This window comes from Miscanthus floridulus, chromosome 4 (assembly GCF_019320115.1).
Source record: "Miscanthus floridulus cultivar M001 chromosome 4, ASM1932011v1, whole genome shotgun sequence".
NCBI lineage: Eukaryota > Viridiplantae > Streptophyta > Magnoliopsida > Poales > Poaceae > Miscanthus > Miscanthus floridulus.
In genome coordinates, this window is record NC_089583.1 from 2,353,605 (window position 1) to 2,377,545 (window position 23,941).

The 23,941-nt window shown below is 53.2% G+C and overlaps 2 protein-coding genes across 2 annotated transcripts; both read right to left on the reverse strand.

Annotated features, from left to right (window-relative positions):
* Window positions 1-1,998: 1,998 nt before the first annotated feature.
* On the reverse strand, window positions 1,999-3,654 carry LOC136550714 (protein NUCLEAR FUSION DEFECTIVE 4-like). Its single transcript, XM_066542315.1, has one exon. The coding sequence runs from the start codon at window positions 3,652-3,654 to the stop codon at window positions 1,999-2,001; it is 1,656 nt and encodes a 551-aa protein (XP_066398412.1).
* Window positions 3,655-17,916: 14,262 nt separating this feature from the next.
* LOC136550715 (cysteine-rich repeat secretory protein 4-like) lies at window positions 17,917-19,028 on the reverse strand. The gene is made up of 2 exons (XM_066542316.1): window positions 18,137-19,028; window positions 17,917-17,975 (listed from the first exon to the last, which is right to left on the reverse strand). Exons 1-2 carry the CDS (start codon window positions 19,026-19,028, stop codon window positions 17,917-17,919), a joined length of 951 nt encoding a protein of 316 aa, XP_066398413.1.
* Between the last annotated feature and the right edge of the window lie 4,913 nt (window positions 19,029-23,941).

Consider the following 23,941-nt stretch of genomic DNA (forward strand, 5'->3'; position numbering starts at 1 on the left):
TAAGAAGAATAGATGCCATTTGAGGCAAACTGGCAAATTAATGTAAAAGGATAACATGCTGCAGACAAATTATCACCGTGCCGTGCCTATCACCTCAGGCCAAGCAATTGATGTTAGTTAGAGAGCTCGTGTGGCCGAGCGTGCGCGCGCGCGCACACACTCTCTCGCCCCCGTTATCATCTCCACCGTACCACAGTCCACAGCCAAATCGTCAACTTAACGACGATTGAAAACGTATTTATACACACATGTCAACTTTTTTTCTCGAGCATTCAAAAAACTTGCACGCCATAGTATATTATATTATGGTAGAGAGAATTTGATTACAACGCGCCTGATTGGCGCCCTCAGAAACTAGGGATGGTCTAAACAGATTAACAAGAATAATAATGCTCACATACACATGTCAACTTAACGGCGCACTCAGAAATCACGTTTGTTTGGACTCGATTCGTCTGCAGTTCAGCCAAATCGTAGGGCCTGGCATGACTGGAATATAACTTTACTAAAATCAAAAAGAAAGAAATTAAAACGATGAACGTATTTCGGCAGCGACCAATAATGCCGCGCGGAAAAGAGAGAGAGAGAGAGAGAAACGTGTTCCGTTCTCCTACCCGCGATTTGGATTGACGCCAACCCGCGCGACGGTACCGTGCTTCTTTAGCGCAAAGCACCTAGTAACCAAAATTTACTTGCTGGACAGTATAGTAGTACACATATGGCGGCAGGAATAATGTACAAAAAAAAAATGCATTATTTTTTCCCCGATCGATCAAGGTGAAAGTTGCAAGCCACTTGGGAAAAAATTGGTGCGGAGCGACATGTGTTATTCAGCATGTTCGCTTGTTGGTTTCAGCTAGGGCTTATCAGACATGATACAGTGTTTTCCTCTCACAACAAATCAGCACCAGCCGGGTTTATCAGCCCAGAAACCAACCAGCGAACATTCTAATTACATATACTAATATAAATAAAGCAGGGTAGGACGGCCAGGAGCGGTTACGTTTGCATATAATTGATACAACTTATTATTTTATGTGGACCGTTTCGGTCTGAATGAATGTTTGTGTGCATTTCTTATATGAGGATGGAGCAATAATAAATTTCCCTGATTCCCTCCACTTGAAAACTAGTCCAATGATGTATATATACTCAGGATTCAGGATGCTTTGAAAAATTATTCCCAGGTAGGGTGTACTAAAAAAGTCAAACTTGTCTTTGCCATGATACACGCATGACGCGATTATTATCTGTTAATATACAACAACTTGAGTTCATCGCACATTACACGATATTATTATTGTGCACGTACGCATGTACGGTGACAAAAACACTCGGCAAATTCGAGGTTTCCGGTAGTGCTCACACATATATTATTTACAATTGTCCTCTGTGTGATTCGTTCCATGCATACTAAAAATCTCTATCTTCCTTGTTTGGACCGACGATAGAACGCGTTATGAAGAAAAGATGCATGGTACTTAGGAGAGAAGTAATTAGCACATTTGATTAAATAAGTACACAGTATAATATACTGTACTAGTAGGGAAAAACATTTGATGATGATGATACCATACCCTTAGTAGGAGTATGTGTAAGGCGCACTTACATTTATATACCTATATATGTTTTTATTATTACAACACAAACCCGGCCGGCATTGATCACGTTGCAACGCAAATCATCATAATTATTATTGTGTAGTCTAGCAAAATACTACTGTACTTATTATTCTGCACGTCTATTGCAGTGTGATATATATATATATATATATATATATATATATATATATATATATATATATATATATATATATATATATATATATATATATATATATATATATATATATATATATATATATATATATATATATATATATATATATATATAGAGAGAGAGAGAGAGAGAGAGAGAGAGAGAGAGAGAGAGAGTTGGATAGGGTAGCTAAGGTAGTTAGCAGCGAAACCTTTATATATGATCGCATCGCTTTGTTGATCAAACCGCTGCCTCATCTTCTTCGCGATCGCGGTTGCTACAATCGGTCGTGTCGGGTGCGACACCAGCAGCACCGATTGGAACACGGCGGTAGGACGGCCACACCCACAACGCCAGCACCGCGGACACCACCGCGCCGAGCAGCGTCACGCCGAGGAGGATGAAGAAGGACACCCTGGAGCACTGTATGCCGATGCAGGTGTGGTGGTCCTGGCGCTGAGCCTCACGGTTGTAGAGGCGCCCCGTCACTTGCACGTTGAGGATGTACGACCCGACGGCGGCCGGCAGCACGGCCAGGTTGTATAGCGCCGCCAAGTGCCTGGTCCCGAACACCTCCGAGATGGTGACGAACACCACCGCCCACAGCGCACCGAGGCTGAACCCCATGATCGCCGAGGTGTGGTAGAGGCCGGAGGGCACGCCTAGGGCGATGAACAGATGGCCGAAGCAGGCGAGGAGGAACGCCACGGTGAGCGCCGCCGGGCGTGGCAGCTTGTGACGAGCAACCATGTACTCGGAACCGAATCCGCCCACCAGGCGCCCGGCGTAGTCCAGTAGGCTCACCAGAGACACCAGCTTGGAGGTGGCGCCGTCCTTGTACTGGAGCGACTGCCCGATCTGGTCGATCATGTCGATCGGAGTCTGCACGCCGCCGCCGATGGCGAAGGTGACGACGAAGATAAGCATCATTTCAACGGCGAAAACATCCTGCAGGATGGAGCGCCTCTCCAGCCGGAAGCTCGACGGCGGCGTCGGGTGCATGGACGAGGACGAGGACGACCCCGCGGCTGCTGCCTCGCCAGAGGTTGCAGCCGTCGCGGGCGACGACGAGTCCTGCTTCACGGCGACGACGAGCAGGGAGATGACGAGGAAGACAACGACGAAGATGGCCGTGACGTAGTAGGCGGGTCCAGGGAGGTGCGCGGCCGCTACCAGGTCGACGACGTGGAGGATGAGGAGGCACGCAGAAGCGGAGACGGAGACGAGGAGGAAAAGCACGACGCCTCTGCGTTCGACTTCCGAACGCGCCGCCCCGGTCCCAGCTGGCCCGGGCCCGGCCGGGATGACGCGGATGCTGTTGCAGGCGAAGGGCAGCAGCACCAAGTACAGACACGCCATGAAGAGCAGAAGGGCCGAGCCGCCAGAGGCCTGGCCCAACTGCGTCAAGATGTCGCCGCCGAGGCCGGCGAAGGCCAAGAGCAGGGAGAGCACAGGCCCGCGGTGGTCGGGGAGGTTCTTGACGGAGCTGACGAGCGCGCCGGTGACGGCGAAGGACTGAGAGTTGGCGCCAAGCGCGATGGAGATGCCCATGAGCCACAGGGGGTGCCGAGCGATGTGCCCGGCTACGGCGAGGTAGGGCACGATGTTCGCCAGCACCCCGAGCAGGTTCATGGCGGCGACGGACGCGAGCACGACCCACGGCGGGGCAAAGTCGTAGATGAGGCTCGGCAGGAACCCGAAGCTTGCACCGAGGTTTTTGCAGACGGCCAGCACGCTGAGTGCCTTGTAGTCGTAGCCCAAGGAAGTCTTGATGGCCTTGGAGTAGACAGGGAAGAGGAAGACGCTTCCGCCGGCGGCCATGAGTACCAGGGTAGAGGTGACCAAGGCCACCCACCTGCCGCGGAGGAGGTGCAGGGCGGCGCTGAGCGGCGGCATTGTTGGTTAGCTAGGTTCACAGAATGAACAGGGTAAATGCATGGGTAATAATGACAGCCACACGTCTTTGCTGTTTGGCGAGCCTCGAGGACGGTGGCGCTACCAACAAAATATAATTCTAGAACGACCGCAAGCAAAGACGACGCGAAGACGTGATGGAGAAAACAATTAGTTTTCCAACATGGGAGGGTTGAACGTGATGGAGAAAACAATTAGTTTTGCATCCAATGCAAAGACGACGCCAGCCACCGTCACCCGCGGGATATATGAGTCCACTTGTACTGATGAAAGGCACTGCTACCTGGGTCGATACTCGCTTTTGTGTCTGTGATTACCGTCTCGCCAGCCACCGTCACCCGCGGGATATATGACATCTGTGCCATGCACGCCCATTGAAAAGGCCCCAATATGTACGTAGTTCTTTGCCTAGCATGACTTTTTCTGCCCTCTTTCTGGCGTTATTATATGTTGATGGCTGGAGTCTAGATGTCATTGTCATGCAGATGGTGTTGCCGACGAGGATGGTTGCATTCAACACATTGTCAGTGTGGGTGCTTGTAGATCTATCCTTGTGGGGCGTGTCCTGCTGCTCTGGTGCAGTGGTGCTAGGCCAATCAGGATTTTTGGTGTCCTGCTACCTCTTGCTGACATGATTTTGACTGAATGCGCCTTTAGATCTGTCATCGGTTGGTGAGATGGCAGAAGGGGTAGCATTGCCATAGGTGTTACCTCCTCCTCTGGTTTTGTAACGAAAAGATTGTTCATCACCTTTTCCTCCATTTTTGGATTTTTCGAAAATTTTGAGCCTTCAATTTTCTCCCAGGGGATGATATGCTCTGCCTTTTCCATGGCCATGAATTTTTTGGCAGCAATCTCCCGTTCCTGTTTTTGCCTTGGCCATAGTAATGTTGACATCAGCATCCTTCTCAGATCCTCCATGCTCCAAGTCATTCAGGCGAGTGTCGGAGTTGGCGATGTGTTGTTGTATGCTGTCCATCAGTTTGGTGGCGCCGGTGGTGGGAGGGGGGCCGGTTGAGGGCGGCTAGGGCAAAGGTGCGGGTGGCTGCAAGGGGCGGCGGCGCTGCTGTAAGGGCAGTGGTGGCGTGAGAGAGGAGAGAGGGGTGGCAGCAGAGAGAGGGAGAGAGGGGAAGAGATAAAGGTGAATATTTCTATTTCTTGCTTGATTTAAATAGTTACAATGCTCATATATTTATAGTCCCCTATTGGACTTGACCCTTAAGCAATCTAGATTTAACCTCCAAGAAACTAAGAAAAGAGTCCTTATAAATTTGGATTGCTTTCTGTCGGTGCAGAAAGTGACCAACACGTAAATATTTATAGTTTTACCGTACGTTGTGATCGGATGTGGCCTCGCACTCAATGACACATGGTTTATACTGGTTCAGGCAACGTGCCCTACGTCCGGTTTGAGTTGGTCGGTGACTTTATTCCTGAGCCCAGGTGCTCGAAGTTTACTGTGGGGTTACAAACGGAAGGGAGAAAGATGGAGGGGGGGGTGCAAGAGGCCCAGTTGGACTCCGGTCTGAAGGACCGAGAGTGACGGGAGCACCGCTATGTGCTAAGTGTTTGAGTGTGCGCTCTGTATAGCTTTAGCGTGTCTAAAGCTTAGCAGAGGGTGAATCGGTGTGAGTGAACTGATCCTCCTCTATCGGGAGAGAGCACATCCCCTTTTATAGATGAAGGGGCGGCCTTACAAGCGAGAGAGTGAGAGAGTATGCGTGTTGGTAAGTCTTGTTGCTCACGCCGTCGGATACAAGGTGATTGTAGGCGCCCACAATACTGTTGATATCAGACGTATGTGGGAGGTTTTACCGCATTCTACCAGGTATGGTAAATGGTGGCGCCCACAACACTATGGATGCCCAGGTGCACGTGGGGGGCCTTACTGTGTTTGCCTGGTATGGGAATTGACAGCGCCCATAACACTGTAGGGTAAAACTTCGGCACCCACAACACTGCTTGGGTTCTGACATACCTAGAAGGTTGCAGGGCACCCTTTTGACATGCCTTGTTGGTACTGTCCTGCAAGTGTACAGGGTATGGTCCTCGGTACTGTAGTTGACTTGAGCGCCTTATCTTACTTGCTCCGCTCGTTGCCTGGGTCCTTACCGAGCGGGCGTCCCTGGTCAGTTGGTTCCTTGTCGGCTCCGACCGCGCCGGTCGGAGAAGAGTCATAAGCAGAGGTTCGGTGCGTCCCTGGTCGGAGTCAGAAAGCGGTGTTTGGCCAGGCCTTCCGGTCGGAGAGGCGGGTCAGAGTCAGAAGCGAGCGTCGTTGCTCTTGGGCCAGGCCTTCCGGTTGGAGAGGCGGGCCGGAGTTCGAAAGCGAGCATTGTTCCTCCTTTGGCCAGGCATTCCGGTCGGAGACTGGAGTTGTGCATTGTTCGCAACGTTGTCTTCTGGGCTGAGCTTTTGCTGGGAAGCTGGTCCATGAGGGACCCTAGGTTCATGAACCCGACAGGAGCCCCTGAGCCCTCGGGTGATTCGGGTAGAATCGTCTGGGGTGTTTTCACTTTGATGGTGGGTGCACGCGAGCGCACCCGTGGGTGTAGCCCCTGAGCCCCCGGGCTATTCGAGCAGAATCGTCTGGGGGGTTTTCATGTTGCCAGTGGGGGAATTTCTCGTTTTGATAGCGGGTGCGCGCGAGCGCACCAGTGGGTGTAGCCCCCGGGCGATTCGAGTAGAATCGCCTGGGGGGTATCGCCAGCGGGTGTGTGCGTGTGCACTTTGGTGGGCGAGTTTAGGGTCGCAGACCCGTGCGTCGGGTGCAGCCGTGGGACAGCCGAGGGATCGAGCGAGGTGAACTCGCGGATCCAGGCGTCGGGCGCAGCTGAGGCGTAGCCGAGGGATGGGGTGAGTTTGGGGTCACAGACCCGTGCATCGGGTGCAACCGTGGGACAGCCGAGGGATCGGGCAAGGCGGACTCGTGGATCTAGGCGTCGGGCGCAGCCGAGGTGTAGCCGAGGGATGGGGCGAGTTCGGGGTCACAGAGCCATGCATCGGGTGCAGCCGTGGGACAGCCGAGGATCGGTCGAGGTGGACTCGCGAATCCAGGCATCGGGCGTAGCCGAGGGATGGGGCGAGTTTGGGGTCGTAGACCCATGCGTCGGGTGTAGTCATGGGACAGCCAAGGGATCAGGCGAGGCGGACTCGTGAATCTAGGCATCGGGCACAGCCGAGGCGTAGCCGAGGGATGGGGCGAGTTCGGGGTCGTGGACCCATGCGTCGGGTGCAACCGTGGGACTGCCGAGGGATGGGGCGAGTTCGGGGTCGCAGACCCATGCGTCGGGTGCAGCCGTGGGACTGCCGAGGGATCGGGCGAGATGGACTCGTGGATCCAAGTGTCGGGCGCAGCCGAGGCGTAGCCGAGGGATGGGGTGAGTTCAGGGTCGTGGACCCATGCGTCGGGCGCAGCCGTGGGACAGCCGAGGGATCGGGCGAGGTAGACTCGTGGATCTTGGCGTCGGGCGCAGTGGAGGTGTAGCCGAGGGATGGGGCGAGTTCAGGGTCACATACCCGTGTGTCGGGTGCAGCCGTGGGATAGCCGAGGGATCGGGCGAGGCGGACTCGTGGATCTAAGCGTCGGGCGTAGCCGAGGTGTAGCCGAGGGATGGGGCGAGTTCAGGGTCACAGACCCGTGCATCGGGTGCAGCCGTGGGATAGCCAAGGGATCAGGCAAGGCAGACTCGCGAATCCAGGCATCGAGCGCAGCCGAGGGATGGGGCGAGTTCGGGGTCACAGACCCGTGCGTCGGGTGCAGTCATGGGACAGCCGAGGGATCAGGCGAGGCGGGCTCGCGGATCCAGGCGTCGGGCGTAGCCGAGGCGTAGCCGAGGGATGGGGCAAGTTCGGGGTCATAGACCCGTGCATCGAGTGCAACCATGGGACTGCCGAGGGATGGGACGAGTTCGGGGTCGTAGACTCGTGCGTCGGGTGCAGCCGTGGGACTGCCGAGGGATCGGGCGAGATGGACTCGTGGATCCAAGCGTCGAGCGTAGCCGAGGCGTAGCCGAGGGATGGGGTGAGTTTGGGGTCGTGGACCCATGCGTCGGGTGCAGCCGTGGGACAGCCGAGGGATCGGGCGGGGCGGACTCATGGATCTTGGCGTCAGGCGCAGCGGAGGTGTAGTCGAGGGATGGGGTGAGTTTGGGGTCATAGACCCATGTGTCGGGTGCAGCCGTGGGATAGCCGAGGGATCGGGTGAGGTGGACTTGCGGATCCAGGCGTCTGGCGCAGCCGAGGGATGGGGCAAGTTTGGGGTCGCAGACCCGTGCGTCGGGTGTAGCCGAGGGATCAGGCGAGGCGGACTCACGAATCCAGGCATCGGGCGCAGCCGAGGCGTAGCCGAGGGATGGGGTGAGTTCAGGGTCGCAGACCCATGCGCCGGGTGCAGTTGTGGGACAGCCAAGAGATCAGGTGAGGCGGACTCGCAGATCCAAGCGTCGAGCGTAGCTGAGGGATGGGGCGAGTTCGGGGTCATAGATCCGTGCGTCGGGTGTAGCCGTGGGACAACCGAGGGATCAGGCAAGGCGAACTCGTGGATCCAGGCGTCGGGCACAGCAGAGGCGTAGCTGAGGGATGGGGCGAGGCGAGCTTGCGGATCTTGGCATCGGGGTGTTTTGTGTGTTACCCCGTCCGCGGTTTTAGCTACCGGAGGGGCTGAGCTAACGTCGCTTGCCTCGATGGCTCGAGTGACGCGCTTGGTGAGCTCGCTAACGGGCACATTCGAGTGAAATTCGGGTCCGTCGTTCGTGACGGGGTCGGCATAGCCCTCATGTGACATTCCACTACTCCTTAACCTGCAACCCGGCAGATGCCTGGGTCGTTCCAGAGACCGACCCGGGTGGCCCGCTGGCCTCCACTCGGTGGAGATTCTGTGGGTTTAGCTCGAGGTTAGGATCGAACGAGAAGGTTGAGATAACCCTGTCTATGTCAGGGTAGACTGGGTGAGGGCCACTCAGGGTTCATCTGCGTTTTCTCCCCTGGCTCTGTTTGACGCGAGGTGGCCTCGAGCCCTTCGTGGGCCAGCCTTCGAACCCCGGTCAGTCATTGCTCATGTTGAGTGAGGCAACTACCGCTTCGTGATGCAACACAGAGCGTTGTGATGCATTTAACTGCACATGCGATGCCTCGGATGTATGGAATGAATGAATGCGTGTATAGATGAATGAATGATTATATAAAGAAATAGTGGGGGTCGGTAATGTTACGTTGATGGCTCGAGTGACAGGGTTTGAGGAGCTCCAATCGAAAATGTCCGACCAGGATCCACGCTCATCGTTCGTGACGGAGTCGGTATGGCTCGCATGGGGCTTCCCTCTGCTCCTTACCTGTCTCTCGGTAGAGATCCCGTAGTTGGGCCTTTCCAAGTCCCTCCTAGGAAGGCGGAGGGCCACCTACGTGTGGTGGCACTTTGGTTCTCGCGCCCGGCGTGCGGTAGTGGTGGGCATACCCAGGCCACATCCCATCTGACCGGGCGCTGTTATGTCAGGCAGGGTGCGTCCCATCGTTTCCCATCCGTATTGAATGGGGGAAGAGAGATAGTTTCTCACCCCAATCCTTTCGCCTTTCCTCAACTGCTCCGCCTCTTCTTTAAATAGGGGAAGGGAGAGGGAAAGGAGAACTCACAGACTCGTTCGTGATTCCGGAGCACAATGCCGAGTTGGAGGTTACCCAATGTAGATGAGATGGTGCCGGCCGCCTTCGCCGAGAAGGGGCTGCTTCCACCGAAGGAGGTGGTGCACTGGAGGGTACTGCACGTCGCCGGTTTCGTCACCGTCGGTGAGGCCTTAGTCGGGATGGAGCCGTACGTGGACTCCTTTCGGTGAATCTTCTCCGGGCGAGTCTTGTCTGAGGAGAAGCGGCTCAAGACTACGCTGGTGGGGTGTTTCGCCCTTGTAGGTGCTCAGGTAGGCCAGTTCATAAAGTTTGATGAGACATCCACCAGCCATGGCGGCCATACTTTGGCGAGCAGCATCCCTTTCCAGGAGCTGCCTCGACTGCATGAGAAGGTACATAGCTCCATGTTCTTCTACTGAGCATCTATGGGTGCGACGCCCTTGAGGTACCCGTTGCGCTCGCCGAAGTCGAGGGAGCAAAATCGAGCACGTGCCGTGGCCTTACTTTTGGCATCAGACGATGCCGCCGAGCGGCCATAGTAGCATTTAGAGTAGAAGTAGTCAGAAAAATGTAATCGTTTAATTTTTGTGGGGGAGCCCTCATGTGAACAGTTTTGTATGAATGAATACATCAGTTCTGCTTTGTGATATCCGTTCCTTGTTTTTATCCTAATATAGCTTTATTTTTATCCTTTCTTTTTCGCACCTGCCCGTTTGTTCTGTAGGCTGCAACCTTAAGAACCCAGGTGTGGCCCGCAAGGCTTGGTTGCTCGTAACCGTAGGTCGTGGCGGGGTGCGCTCGGTCGGGAGTAAAAATAAAGTTACATAGGGTAATTAAAGGAATGGAATGCCCTTTCGTTCGGGCGAAAAGTTTTTACCATGTGATAAAAAAGAGAGGTGGTATTGTACCCTCATGGAGCCCCCGAGCGACCCGGGTCGAAAGTGTTTAGGCTGGGGCACTTTACAGGAGCAAGCGTTGAATAAAAGCAGTAAGACCGAATTTAGGGGTAAAAACGACATAGCTGTTCAATGTTCCAAGTGTTGGTGAGAACGTTGCCATTGTCGTCCTTCAGTCGGTAGGCGCCCGGTCAGATCACCTCGGTCACCGTAAAGGGACCTTCCCACGGTGGAGAGAGTTTGAGTTTCTCCTTTGTTGATTGGGTCCTCTGGAGTATGAGATCACCGACCTCGAGGATTCTCCCCCTGATCTTCCTTTCGTGGTACCTGTGGAGAGTCTGTTGGTAGCAAGTGGAGCGGATGATGGTCGTCTCGCGGGCCTACTTGAGCAGGTCGACCGTGTCTTGCTGTGCCTCCGCGGCTCGGTCACGGTCAAAGGCCTTCACTCTTGGGGCGCCATGGTCGAGGTTGGAGGGTAGCACCACTTCAGTTCGTAGGCCAGGAAGAAAGGTGTGAACCCTATGGATCAGTTCGGGTCGTTCTCAGGCTCCAGAGGATCGCTGGGACCTCTGCAACCCATCGCCCGATGTACTTGTTGAGTCGATCGAAGATGCGTGGCTTGAGTCCTTGGAGGACCATGCCATTGGCACGTTTGACCTGACCGTTAGTGTGTGGATGTCTGACCAAGGCCCAGTCGATCCTGATGCCGTACCCATCACTAAAGTCTAGGAACTTCTTTCCGGTGAAATTAGTTCCGTGGTCAGTGATGATACAGTTAGGAACGCCAAACCGGTAGATGATGTCAAGGAAGAACTTGACCGCCTCTTCTGAGCGGATGTTGGTGATGGGATTTGCCTCTATCCACTTGGTGAACTTGTCGACCGCTACGAGGAGGTGAGTGAAGCCGCCGGGGCCCTTTTTGAGGGGTCCTACCATGTTGAGGCCCTAGACCGTGAACGACTAGGTGATGGGGATGGTTTAAAGCTCCTGTGCCGGCAAATGTGTTTGCCGAGCATAGAACTGGCATCCCTCGCATCTGCGGACGACCACCTCTGCATCTCGTAGCGCGGTGGGCTAGTAAAAACCTTAGCAAAAGGCTTTTCTGACCAGCGACCTCGGGGCTGTGTGATGTCCGCAGATTTTGGCATGGACCTCGAGGAGGAGCTTTTTCCCTTAGCCGGTCAGGATGCACTTAATGAGTACTATCGAAGGACTTCGTTTGTAGAGCTCATCGTCGAGTGCGACGAAAGTCTTGGCGCGTCGAGCGATCCGCCGTGCTTCAGTCCTTTTGGGCGGGAGGACCTCCTTGAGGAGGTAAGAGAGTAGCAGTGCTTGCCAGTTGGTTTGATCGAGTGCTATCATGGCGACGTCGGTGGGCGATGCCATCACGGAGGCACTGGGGGCGGAGCCCCTGAGTGTCGGGCTGGCGTTCGGGTTGGAGCCCCTAAGCGCTGGGTTGGCGTCGGGGTGTGCCTAGATTGGCCCTTCTAGGAGGCGGGCGGATGGCTCATGGAGGTCATTGACGAAGACCCCATCCGAGGATGGAATCCATCTGGCAGCCAGCTTTGTGAGAAAATCGGTGGCATCATTGTCCTTTCGGGGGACATGATGTAGCTCGATCCCCTAGAATTTGTCCTCGAGCTTTCGCACCTCCTGGCAGTATGTTGCCATGAGGGGGCTTTTGTAGGAGGACTCCTTCATGACTTGATCAACAACCAACTCTGAGTCACCGTGGACGTAGAGTCACATAGCGCCGAGCTCAATGGTGATGCGCAACCCGTTGATGAGGGCCTCGTATTCCGTGGTGTTGTTTGAGGCCGAGAAATGGAGGTGGATGGCATAGCGGAGCCTACTCCTGTCTGGGGAGATCAGAACCGCTCCAGCCCCTGAGCCGGGCGCCATTACGGACCCATCGAAGTACATTGTCTAGTACTCGTGGGTGATGTCCGGGGTCAATAGCTGGACCTTCATCCATTCGGCGACAAAATCCGCAAGAGCCTAAGACTTAATAGCGGTACAGGGGATATACCTGATGTTGTGGCCCATGAGTTCGAGTGCCCACTTGGAGATCCGTCCCGTGGCGTTGCGGTTGCGGATGATGTCTCCGAGCGGGTATGAAGTGACGATCGCGACTTTGTGGTCGGTGAAGTAGTGTAGGAGCTTTCGGGTCGCCATCAACACGGCATATAGGAGTTTCTGCACCTAGGGGTACCGGACCTTGGGGTCGGTGAGTACCTCCCCGATGAAGTATACGGGTCGCTGGACCTTAAGGTGGTGTCCCGGCTCCTCCCTTTCGATGACCAGGGCGGCGCTCACCACATAATTGCTTGCTGCGACGTAGAGGAGGAGGGGTTCTCTCCGCTCGAGAGCGACGAGGATTGAGGCCGATGTCAGTGACGTTTTGAGGCTCTCCAGAGCCTGGTGAGCTTCCTCAGTCTAGACGAAGGCGTCCATCTTTTTGAAGAGCTTGTAGAGTGGCATCCCCCGTCCACTGAGCCGGGAGATGAATCGGCTTAGGGCAGCCAGACAGCCAGTGAGCCTTTGTACGCCCTTGACGTTGCGTATAGGGCCCATGTTGGAGATGGCCATGATCTTTTCAGGGTTGGCCTCGATGCCACGCTCGGACACAATGTATCCAAGTAGCTTCCCCTTCGGAACCCCGAAAACGCAATTTTTGGGATTCAGCTTGATGTTGAACCTTCGGAGGTTCGCTAACATCACGGCTAAGTTTGCGATCAGGTCGCAAGCTTGAGCCATTTTGACCACAATGTTGTCAACATAGACGGCAATGGTTGGTTTTGGCCGGTCGACTTGATTAGGTTGGTCGAGCGGGTCGATTTGGTCGGCGAAGCATTGCTACATGCACCGTTGATAGGTGGCGCCAACGTTCTTCAGACCAAAAGGCATGGTTACATAGCAGTACGAACCATACAGGGTGATGAACGAGGTTGCGAGCAGATCGGATTCTTTCATCGCAATCTGGTGATAGCCTGAGTAGGCATCTAGAAAGGAGAGGATCTCACAACCCAAGGTGAAGTCGACTATCTGGTCTATGCGCGACAAAGGAAAGTGATCCTTCGCATACGCTTTGTTAAGGCTAGTATAATCAACGCACATTCTCCATTTCCCGGTCTTCTTTTTAACAAGAATAGGATTGGCAATCTAGTCGGAGTAGTATACCTCTCTGATGAATCCGGCTGCTAGGTGTTTGGCGATCTCTTCGCTTATAGCCCTGCACCTCTCGTCGTCAAAGCGATGCAGGCACTGCTTGGCGGGCTTCGAGCCCGGGATGAGGCGCAATGCGTCCTCGGTGATGTCCCGTGGAATGCCCGGCATGTCAGATGGCTTCCATGCGAAGATATCACGATTAGCGCGTAGGAAGTCGACGAGCTCGCATTCCTATTTGGCCAGGAGCTGGGTCCCAATCCGCACCATCTTGCTTGGGTCAGTGGGGTCAATCCCCACCGCCTTGGCTTCCTCGAGTGGGTGGAAGGCCATCGAGGAGGCTGGTTTGTTGCAGTCCGAGACTACCAAAGTCGATGACTCCCCGAGCCGTGGGAGCTCGGATGAGTTGATGACGGCTATGGTGAGCTCAAAATGCTCGCGGTCGCACGTGAAGGCGTGCGAGAAGGCACTACCCACAGTGATGACACCATTTGGTCCTGACATCTTCAGCTTGAGGCAGGTGTAGTTGGGGATAGCCATGAACTTGGTGTAGCATGGCCGTCCCAGGATGGTGTGGTAGGACCCCGGGAAGTCCACCACTTCGAAGGTGAGAACCTCCGAGCGGAAGTTGGCTCGGTTGCCAAAAGTGACGGGCAGGTTGATCTACCCGAGCGGGTATGCCTGCACTCCTGGGATCATGCCGTGGAAGGGAAAGCCCGCTGGGCAGAGTTCCAACCAGGGGATGTGCATGGCGTCGAGGGTGTCGACGTAGAGGGTGTTGAGGCCGCTGCCTCCGTCCATCAGCACCTTGGTGAGGCGCTTCTTGTGGATGATGGGGTCGACGACGAGCGGGTAGCGTCCTGGTCTGGCATTGTGGGAGAGATGGTCCCTCTGATCGAAGGTGATCGGAGATTCCGACCAGCTATGGAAGGAGGGGACGACCGTCTCGGTGGCGCATGCCTCTCTGTAGCATACCTTGTGCTGGCGCTTGGAGCAGATGGCGTCGGATCCCCCAAAGATCGTGATGCATTCCTCGGGGTCGGGGAATCTGTCCCCGCCCTTGCCCGTCATGCCTCCCTTCTTGGCTGCCGCCTCTTTGTCGTTTCCTTCTTTCGGCCCGCCAACCTATCGCAGGAAATGTTTGAGGAGCTCGCAGTCCTTGTAGAGATGTTTGACGGGGTAGGCATGGTTGGTGCATGAGCTATCCATGAGCTTGTTGAAGTGGTCAGGCAGGCCCTGCTGGGGGTGCTTGCCCGTGCGATCAGCTGCGGCGACCAACGTGGTGTTGGCCATTCGGCGCCACTCCTTTTTGTTCTTCTTGCCCCTCTACGTGGAGGGGCCCTCGTCTTGGTCCTCATGCTTGGCCTTGCCTTTGTCCCGGCCTCCGTTGAAGACCGCTCCGACTGCCTCCTCACCGGAGCCGTGGTTCGTGGCAACGTCGAGCAGATCACAGGTGGTACGGGGCTTCAAGCAGCCAAGCTTGGGGATTAGGGACTCGCAGGTCATCTTGGAGAGGAAGGCGCTGATGACGTCCGCATCGATGACATCAGGGAGGGAGTTGCATTGTTGGGAGAACCTGCGGATGTAATCCCATGGGGACTCGCTGGGCTCGTGCTGGCAGCTCTTGAGGTCCCAGGAATTCCCAGGGTGGAGATACGTCCTCTGGAAGTTTCTGACATAGACCCTCTTGAGGTCCGCCCAGTCGCCGATGTTATTGTGCGGGAGGATTTCGAGTCATTCTCGAACATGTTCCCCCACGCAGATGGGGAGATATTGGATGATGAAATGGTCATCATCCACCCCTTCGGCTCGGTAGGCGAGCCAGAAATCTTCGAGCCATATTCCAGGGTTTGTCTCCCCGGTGTACTTGGCGATGTTGGTGGGCGGTCGGAAGCGATGTGGGAACGACGCTCTCTGGATGCATCGGCCGAAGGCCCGTGGTCCCGGGCCATCCAGGCTGGGACTCCGGTCGTCTGGCCGACGACCGTGCCTAGGGCGCGTTTCGCCGCTCCCCTCGATGGTCCGGTCGGGGCCCGTGTCGCCTGCCCCCACCGTCGCCCGATAGACGTCATCATCATGCCGAGGACGATGCCGGTTGCTGATGACGCTGGGAGCGTCTTGGTTCGGACCGAGCCGTTTGCGTACCGGCGATCGGTGTGGAGCATGCGCCAGGTCGAACCGCGGCGCAGCTACGACCTCCCGTGCCGCGCTCGGCTGCTGTAGCGGCGAGCGGATGGAGCGATTTGTTCGGTGCGTCTCCACTCCCCTGGTGGGGAGAGAGGACGCGTGTCATAGTCACGATGTGGAGCTCTCCGCCTGTTGAACGGCGGCGGCTTCCACCAGCGTCCGGAGGTTCCGGTGGACCGCCCGCTCCTAGGGGTCGACGGGCTCGGGGACGCGGCACAGAAGCATTGCCGCAGCGGCGATGTTCTAGCTAGCCCGGGCGAACTGTGGGGCATCGTTCCCCTCGTCCATGATGTCGCGCTGGACCTGGCGGGCGTGACCTCGGGTGCCGCCCGCTGGGTCTCGTGCGAGGGGCGCAGTGTGCTGCGACGAGCGCGCCGGCACAGGTGGCGACTGGTTCTGCCGCTGTTGTCGTAGCGCCTCCCCGTGCTCTTGTGCGAGCGCGAGGGCCCCCACACGAGGGTCCAGAGGGGTGTGAGTCTGTAAGGATTCCGCTACCACTAGCGGCTGTCCCAGAGCGTCTGCCATGGCGCACTCCCTGGACGGACGGTGGCTAGGTGCCACGTCGTCGATGCTGGAGCCGTCGCTCTCGATCTCGTCATTCAGAAGCTCGTGGAAAGTGGTGGGAGCATAGCTGGCCATCCCCACAAATTCAGACGCGACAGGGGACGGTGCCAGCACCCTTCGGAGGCCCCGAGCGTACGCGTCCGCAGGGGACGTGAGGCCATAGGTGAACCGGTCGTATAGTGGTTGCGGTGCGGACAACGGGGTCCCTCCAAATAATTGGCGGAAGATCGTAAACAACGAGTAAATAACAGCATGTACATTACTCACAGCTGGGTTTGAGCATAGCGTTTGCTCGAAATGAAGCGTAGGCGCCTCGTCATTGAAGTCGTCGGGTGTCCCGGAGTCGATGGAGGGCGCCCCTCCGACGGACGCCGGAACAAGTGCCTCCTCGCGGAGGTGTAGTACGCCGAGCCGGTCGACGACGAAGTCCAGGCTTCCGAAGAGGAAGGCCTGGGATGGCTCGAAGACGGGTGAAACCCACATCCCAACAGGTGGGAGTGCGGGAAACTCCAACGAGCTGAAGCGAGTCGTATCGCTCGAGCCCGCCATGGCGAAGGTGGCGGAATGGTGGACCATCCGATGACCAAAAGTGTGAATGTACAACGTCTTCCCCACGGACGGCGCCAACTGTCGGTGCAGAAAGTGACCAACACGTAAATATTTGTAGTTTTGCCATACGTTGTGATCGGATGTGGCCTAGCACTCAATGACACAGGGTTTATACTGGTTCAGGCAACGTATTCTATGTCCAGTTTGAGTTGGTCGGTGACTTTATTCCTAAGCCCAGGTGCTCGAAGTTTGCTGTGGGGTTACAAACTGAAGGAAAAAAGATTGGGGTGCAAGAGGCCCGGTCGGACTCCGGTCTGAAGGGCCGAGAGTGATGGGAGCTCCGCTATGTGCTAAGTGTTTGAGTGTGCGCTCTGTATAGCTTTAGAGTGTCTAAAGCTTAGCAGAGGGTGAATCGGTGTGAGTGAACTGATCCTCCTTTGGCCAGGCCTTCCGGTCGGAGATTGGATCGCCCTTGGCCCTTTGCTTAGGCTTTCGGGCCGGCCCAGGAGTTGTGCGTTATTCGCAGCGTCGTCTTCTGGGCTGAGCTTTTGCTGGGAAGCTGGTCCATGAGAGACCCCGGATTCATGAACCCGACACTTTCATTACAAGCAAAGCTATTTATTTCCTAATAAATCTTAATCTTTTTTATCTAAGCAAATATCTATTTATTTTTTTAATTTTTCTGACTTTCCCTTTTTATTTTGGATCTCCTCGGATATCGAATGATTTGAGGAGCGGTGGTGGCCTGCCCCCTTGGCGGTGCACCCCTGCTGGATCGGCTGAGGTTGGGTCGGGGGCTCCCCTGGCCCATTTAAACAGACGTGGGGGCTCTAACTTAAGCAGGCGACACAATGATTAACTCCCATTTGAGCTGTCATATCTACGAGATCAGTGGAAGCAAGAACCGCAAAGGAGTTCTCAAAAGCATTAATGTTACCTTGATTGTCTGCTCGTTGAATAATCTTGTCTTGTGCCTTCCCGCTCCTGGACAATCTTTTTATGGCAACGTGTAGGTTCAGCTGGTCCAGGAAACCTTTGTATACGGAACCGAAGCCACCTTCGCCGAGCTTCTGGTCGTCTGAGAAGTTGCTAGTGGCAGCCGCTAGCACGCCGTAGGTGAATCCTTTTGGTCCAGCTCCGTTCCTGAATTTTCCTTCCATGTCTTCGTACGTCTGCCGCGTTTGCAGTGGCAGTCCTTCCCTTCCACATGCAGCCAAAGAAGAGGCGCAACAAGATGGCAAGGGTTGACCAGAAGAAGATGGCACTAGCAACCGATCGGCGGGTTCTTTGTGCTGGGAGGATCCGGAGGCGGTGGAGCCTCTTCTGATATGGAGTATACACACACATTAAAAAAAATCAGTTTCCGTTTTCTTTCATTGCAAATAATTTAATTCAGGTGATATATAAAAGAAGAAACTTAGATCAGTCTTGGAGATAATAATAATAATATAACGGGAGATTATTTACGGATATATTAAGCATACCGTCAGGTGGTGGCTCTGGCACCGTCATCAGCGTGATCGGCTCCTGGTCGTATTTGACATAGCAGCTGAACGACCTCAGAGAAGCAGCGGTATTGTTCGGGAAGGCTTCCAGCACGAGGGCATGGAGGCAGAAAGTGCACCCGGACGGCGTCAACTCCCTCCTGCACTGCACGAGCCCGTGCACACCAACACCAGTCGTCGGGTCCTTGTAACTTTCGTTGTTGTCCAAGGCGTATCGAAGTAGTGGTGCTGCGGCGGCTTGGGCGATGAGCCTGTTCATCATCTTCCACCGAGTATTGTTCATGCTCACCATGTCATCCACATACACGCTCAAGGACTCCCACCACGCTTGTTCATGTTGGTCGGTATATATGGAGGCAAAGCACTCGTCGGAGTAGCGGAGAAGGCACTCTCTGTACAGGAGCGCCCCGGTCCGGCCACTCGGACACGCCGTGCATACGTAGGAAGGTGCCCTGTCCAGGCATTTCTTGCAGTCGGCCCAGGCGGTATCGGCGAAGCACATGATGACTCCGAAGACCTGGTCGTTCGGCTTGCCGAAGGTGGTGTTGAGGAACCCGGTGTTTGTGGCGGAGCCGGCGGTGCTGAGGCTGTGGAGGAGACCGTCTCTGTTCACCTGGAACATGCTGCCGGCGCTGAAGTTGCCCCCTTTCGCCGGGCAGAGCGTCTTCACCGGAGTGTAAAGCTCCTCAGCATTAGCACACACCCAGCAAGCAAGCTGGCGGCGGTGAGGAGAACGAGCGTGGTGGGAAGATACGAGGACGGCATCAACCACGAACAGCCATGCATGGCCGCTGGTGGGGCTAGCTGTCGTCCACAGAGACGACGTTCGTCCACAGAGACGACGTTCGCGCGAAGGCACCAGTTTCTTCATGCTTGCTGTGAACGTGGTGGGATCAGAGATAAATCGGAACCCCGCTCAGGGCTCAGGCACCAGTTTCTTCATGCTTGCTGTGAACGTGGTGGGATCAGAGATAAATCGGAACCCCGCTCAGGGCTCAGGCTTGTGTTGTGAGATGATGGATTATTATTGCATGTGAATGAGCTCCGATCCACCATTACATACGGACGGCAACATCGAGGATCAGAGACCAGTTCCAACTTCCAAGGATGTTGGCATGTACAAACGACATGGAGAACGGAGGGGAATCCAATGCTCTGCAGCGTGAATGGGCGGCGCCGTGCTCGTGGATTGTTGTTTCTCGTCAACAGCAATATACGGAGAGCACGGAGCGGACGAGGACGACACAAACGCAGAAAGGGAGACGGAGCGACCAAGTGGCGGGGCAGTGGGATGGGAGCTAGGAACAACGAAGGCAGGCCAACGGGAGCGGCCGCGGCTGCACAGTAAATGGAACGGGCAAATTAAAAAGTTTTTTTTCTTCCCTGACCTTGAAATTTTTTCTTCACTCCACATACAACATTTGGTACTCCATGCTAAGATTTGGTATATTTCTAGATCCGTTTGCTATATTTAATTAATTTATTGTCTTTAAAGTAATTTTTTGGTATAAGTCAAATTTGAACTGCAAGTGATTCAAATAATATAATAAAATGAGTAGAAAAATGATATTCATGTTATTGAGTCCCGTGTGAGGCCTTATCCGGGAAATGAAAGGAAATTTTGAACATCTTGTTCACGAAACCCGACCACGAACGTGTGACCGAATGATTTTTAAATTCTTAAAAAAACAAACGGAGTCTGAAAATCATGAGATTTGTCAAGATCTCATGATATCATACGTGGAGGCTGTGGTAAAAAATTGAGAAGGTTTCGCACAATCTGTCACATACGATGTTTACAATCCGAAATATCTCACAAGAAGAATCGTAGCGTTGAGAAGGATTTTGTAGGATTTGGAGTCAAAGTGACGGTCGAATCGGGGTTTGACTTCAAAACTTTTTGTATAGGCAATAGAGAACATAGATTGATTCATGTGTAATTTTGTTAAATTTATGGATCCGTTCGATAATTTTAATTTGTTGAGTGCAATTATAGAATTTTAATTGATATACATTGAATTTGAGCGACAAACTGCATGAAATAATAACTTTTTTTTTACTTCTGCTCTTGAAACTTTTTCTACTCTCTACATACAACATGTGGTACTCCATGTTAAGATTTGGTATATTTCTGGATCCGTTTGCTATATTTAATTAATTTATTGCATTTCAAGGAATTTTTCGACTGATGGAACGGATGGAGATCGATGTGGTCTGGCAACAACAGGTTTGGAGCAGACACTCTGTTCGCTTTATCTGCCTAGGAGCTATGGAAGGAGAGGAATGCGAGATGCTTCTGTGACGCCACCACCCAGATTCCGCAGCTACTAGCCGTGATCAAGCATGAGGCCGAACAATGGGTGCTGGCGGGTGCAAGAAACTTGGGTTGTCTAATTTCTAGCATAATAGCCTAGTTAGCATGGCCTTAGGTTGGGCATGAGCTTCATTGTAATCCTTTCGAGCCCCCCCCCCCCCCCCCCCCAGCGCAAGCAAAGCGCTTTGTAACAAAACTTCTGCTTTCTTAATACAATGAAACATAAACCTTTTGCGTGTCCGAGAAAAAAACAAATCCATTTCTAGGGGTGGCTGGATCTAGAAGCGCCCCTACAAATGGGCGCCAAATAGTAAAAATTACGTATTGAATTTCGAAATTTTCAAACATCCTTGGATGGAGAAACAACCAAAACAAAAGTGATCGATCTCAAAAAGTTATACAACTTTGTAATTGAGAACTTTTTCAATCAAAATCATTTCGCCAATGAAAACTCATTTCAATTTCTAAAATTTTAAATTTGAATTTTTGAAATGACCTCAGATGGAAAACAACCAAAGCAAAATTTATAGCTCTCAAAAAGTTATACAATTTTGTAGTCGACAACTTTTTTATTTGAAATCATATAGCTAAGGATAACTACATTTGAACTATTTAAATTTAAAATTTAAAGGTTGGGGCTGCGGGCTTTTTTTTGTTTTTTTTTATTTGATGACTTACCGAGGCAGGTATTTCAACCGCCTCAGTAAAGATTGGTTTACCGTGACCTTTGGACTGAGGCGGTTGTGATGCTCGCATCGGTTAATCCATTTTGCCTGTCTCGGTTAAGTTTAGTGTAGTAGTGCCGCTTCCGTAAATCGGGTTTTTAGGAGACCGCCTCCGTAAATCGATTTCAGTGTAAATGAAAACGTCTGCCTCTGAAAATCCCGAGGCATTTTACGAGACGGTTGAATTTTGTGACGGCCTCCAAAATCCCGAGGCATTTTGCGAGACAGTTCGATTTTGTGACAGCCTCTGTTAATATTTAGACAGTGTCTCGCAAAATCATATTTGTCGTGGTGAGCGGAAAATCTACTCTTGTCAAAGCAGGTTACTTTGGCCAGCGTTCAGGGCATCCACGGTAGCAAAGTTAATTTGGTCCTTTTGATTTTTGTTTTCACGGCTGAGGCCCGTTCCATTTACTGTGCAGCCACGGCCGCTCCCGTTGGCCTGCCTTCGTTGTTCCTAGTTCCCATCCCACTGCCCCGCCAGCTTGTTCCCTTGGTCGCTCCGTCTCCATTTCCGCGTTTGTGTCGTCCTCGTCCGCTCCGTGCTCTCCGTATATTGCTGTTGACGAGAAACAACAATCCACGAGCACGGCGCCGCCCATTCACGCTGCAGAGCATTGGATTCCCCTCCGTTCTCCATGTCGTTTGTACATGCCAGCTTCCTTGGAAGTTGGAACTGGTCTCTGATCCTCGATGTTGCCGTCCGTATGTAATGGTGGATCGGAGCTCATTCACATGCAATAATAATCCATCATCTCACAACACAAGCCTGAGCCCTGAGCGGGGTTCCGATTTATCTCTGATCCCACCACGTTCACAGCAAGCATGAAGAAGCATCACTGGTGCCTGCGCGCGAACGTCGTCTCAGTGGACGACAGCTAGCCCCACCAGCGGCCATGCATGGCTGTCCGTGGTTGGTGCCGTCACCACGCTCGTTCTCCTCACCGCCGCAAGCTTGCTTGCTGGGTGCGCTAATGCTGAGGAGTTTTACACTCCGGTGAAGACGCTCAGCCCGGCGAAAGGGGGCAACTTCAGCGCCGGCAGCATTTTCCAGGTAAACAGAGACGGTCTCCTCCACAGCCTCAGCACCGCCGGGTCGCCACAAACACCGGGTTCCTCAACACCACCTTCGGCAAGCCGAACGACCAGGTCTTCGGAGTCATCATGTGCTTCGCCGATACCGCCTGGGCCGACTGCAAGAAATGCCTGGACAGGGCACCTTCCTATGTATGCACGGCGTGTCCGAGTGGCCGGACCGGGGCGCTCCTGTACAGAGAGTGCCTTCTCCGCTACTCCGACGAGTACTTTGCCTCCATATATACCGACCAATATGAACAAGCGTGGTGGGAGTCCTTGAGCGTGTATGTGGATGACATGGTGATGAACAATAGTCGGTGGAAGATGATGAACAGGCTCATCGCCCAAGCCGCCGCAGCACCACTTCGATACGCCTTGGACAACAACGAAAGTTACAAGGACCCGACGACTGGTGTTGGTGTGCACGGGCTCGTGCAGTGCAGGAGGGACCTGACGCCGTCCGGCCGGGTGCACTTTCTGCCTCCATGCCCTCGTGCGAAATCTGCTGGAAGCCTTCCCGAACAGTACCCACTACCGGAAACAGTAGAATTGCCGAGTGCCTGAGGGTTTGCCGAGTGCATTCCATCGGGCACTGGGCAAACATCCACTTTATCGAGTGTATTTAATGAAACACTCGGCAAACACATAGCACTCGGCAAAAGCCAACTTTGCCGAGTGCCTAATATAAAACACTCGGCAAAATACAACAAAACTCTCGGCAAACACGGATACTCGGCAAAATGGAGTCACATGCACTGGGCGTGCGGCGGCCATTTGACGGCCGTTGGGTGCGCCGCCCTGCCGTTAGAACTTTGCCGAGTGTCCGTTAGAGACACTCGGCAAAGACAAGGTATGCCGTGTGTTTTTTCTTCACACTCGGCAAACTAATATTTTTGCCGAGTGTTTTTTATTTACACTCGGCAAAGTAATGTTGTTGCCGAGTGTTTTTTAATGGCACTCGGCAAAATAATAAATTTTTTCTCTCCTGCCCTCCAAACTTTTTCTACTCTCCACATACAACATGTGGTAGTATATGTTAAAATTTGGTATATTTCTCCATCTGTTTGCTATATTTAAGTAATTTATTGCATTTATAGGAATTTTTTGGTTTAAGTCAAATTTGAACTGCAAGTGATACAAATAATGGAATAAATTGAGTGGAGAAATCATATTCATGTTATTGAGTCCATTTTGGGGCCTTACTCGGGAAATGAAAATAATTTTTGAACATTTTATTCAGGAAACACGACCACGAACGTGTGGCCGAATGAATTTTAAATTCTAAAAAAAGTAAACGAAGTCTGAAAATGACGAGATTTGTCAAGATCTCCTGATATCATATGTGGAGACTGTGAAAAAAAATTGAGAAGGTTTCGCACAATTTGTCACGTATGACCTTTACAAACAGAAGCATCTCCGTACAAGAATCGTAGCGTTTAGAAGGATCCGATAAGATTTGGAGTCAAAGTGCTGTCGAATTGGGGTTTGACTTCAAAACTTTTTGTATAGGCAATAGACAACATAGATTGGTTCACGTCAAATTTTGGTAATTTTTTAGATCAGTTTGATAATTTTAATTTATTAACTGCAATTATAGAATTTTAATTGATATATATTGAATTTGAGCTATAACTGCATGAAATAATGGATTAATATTCGTAGAAAAAT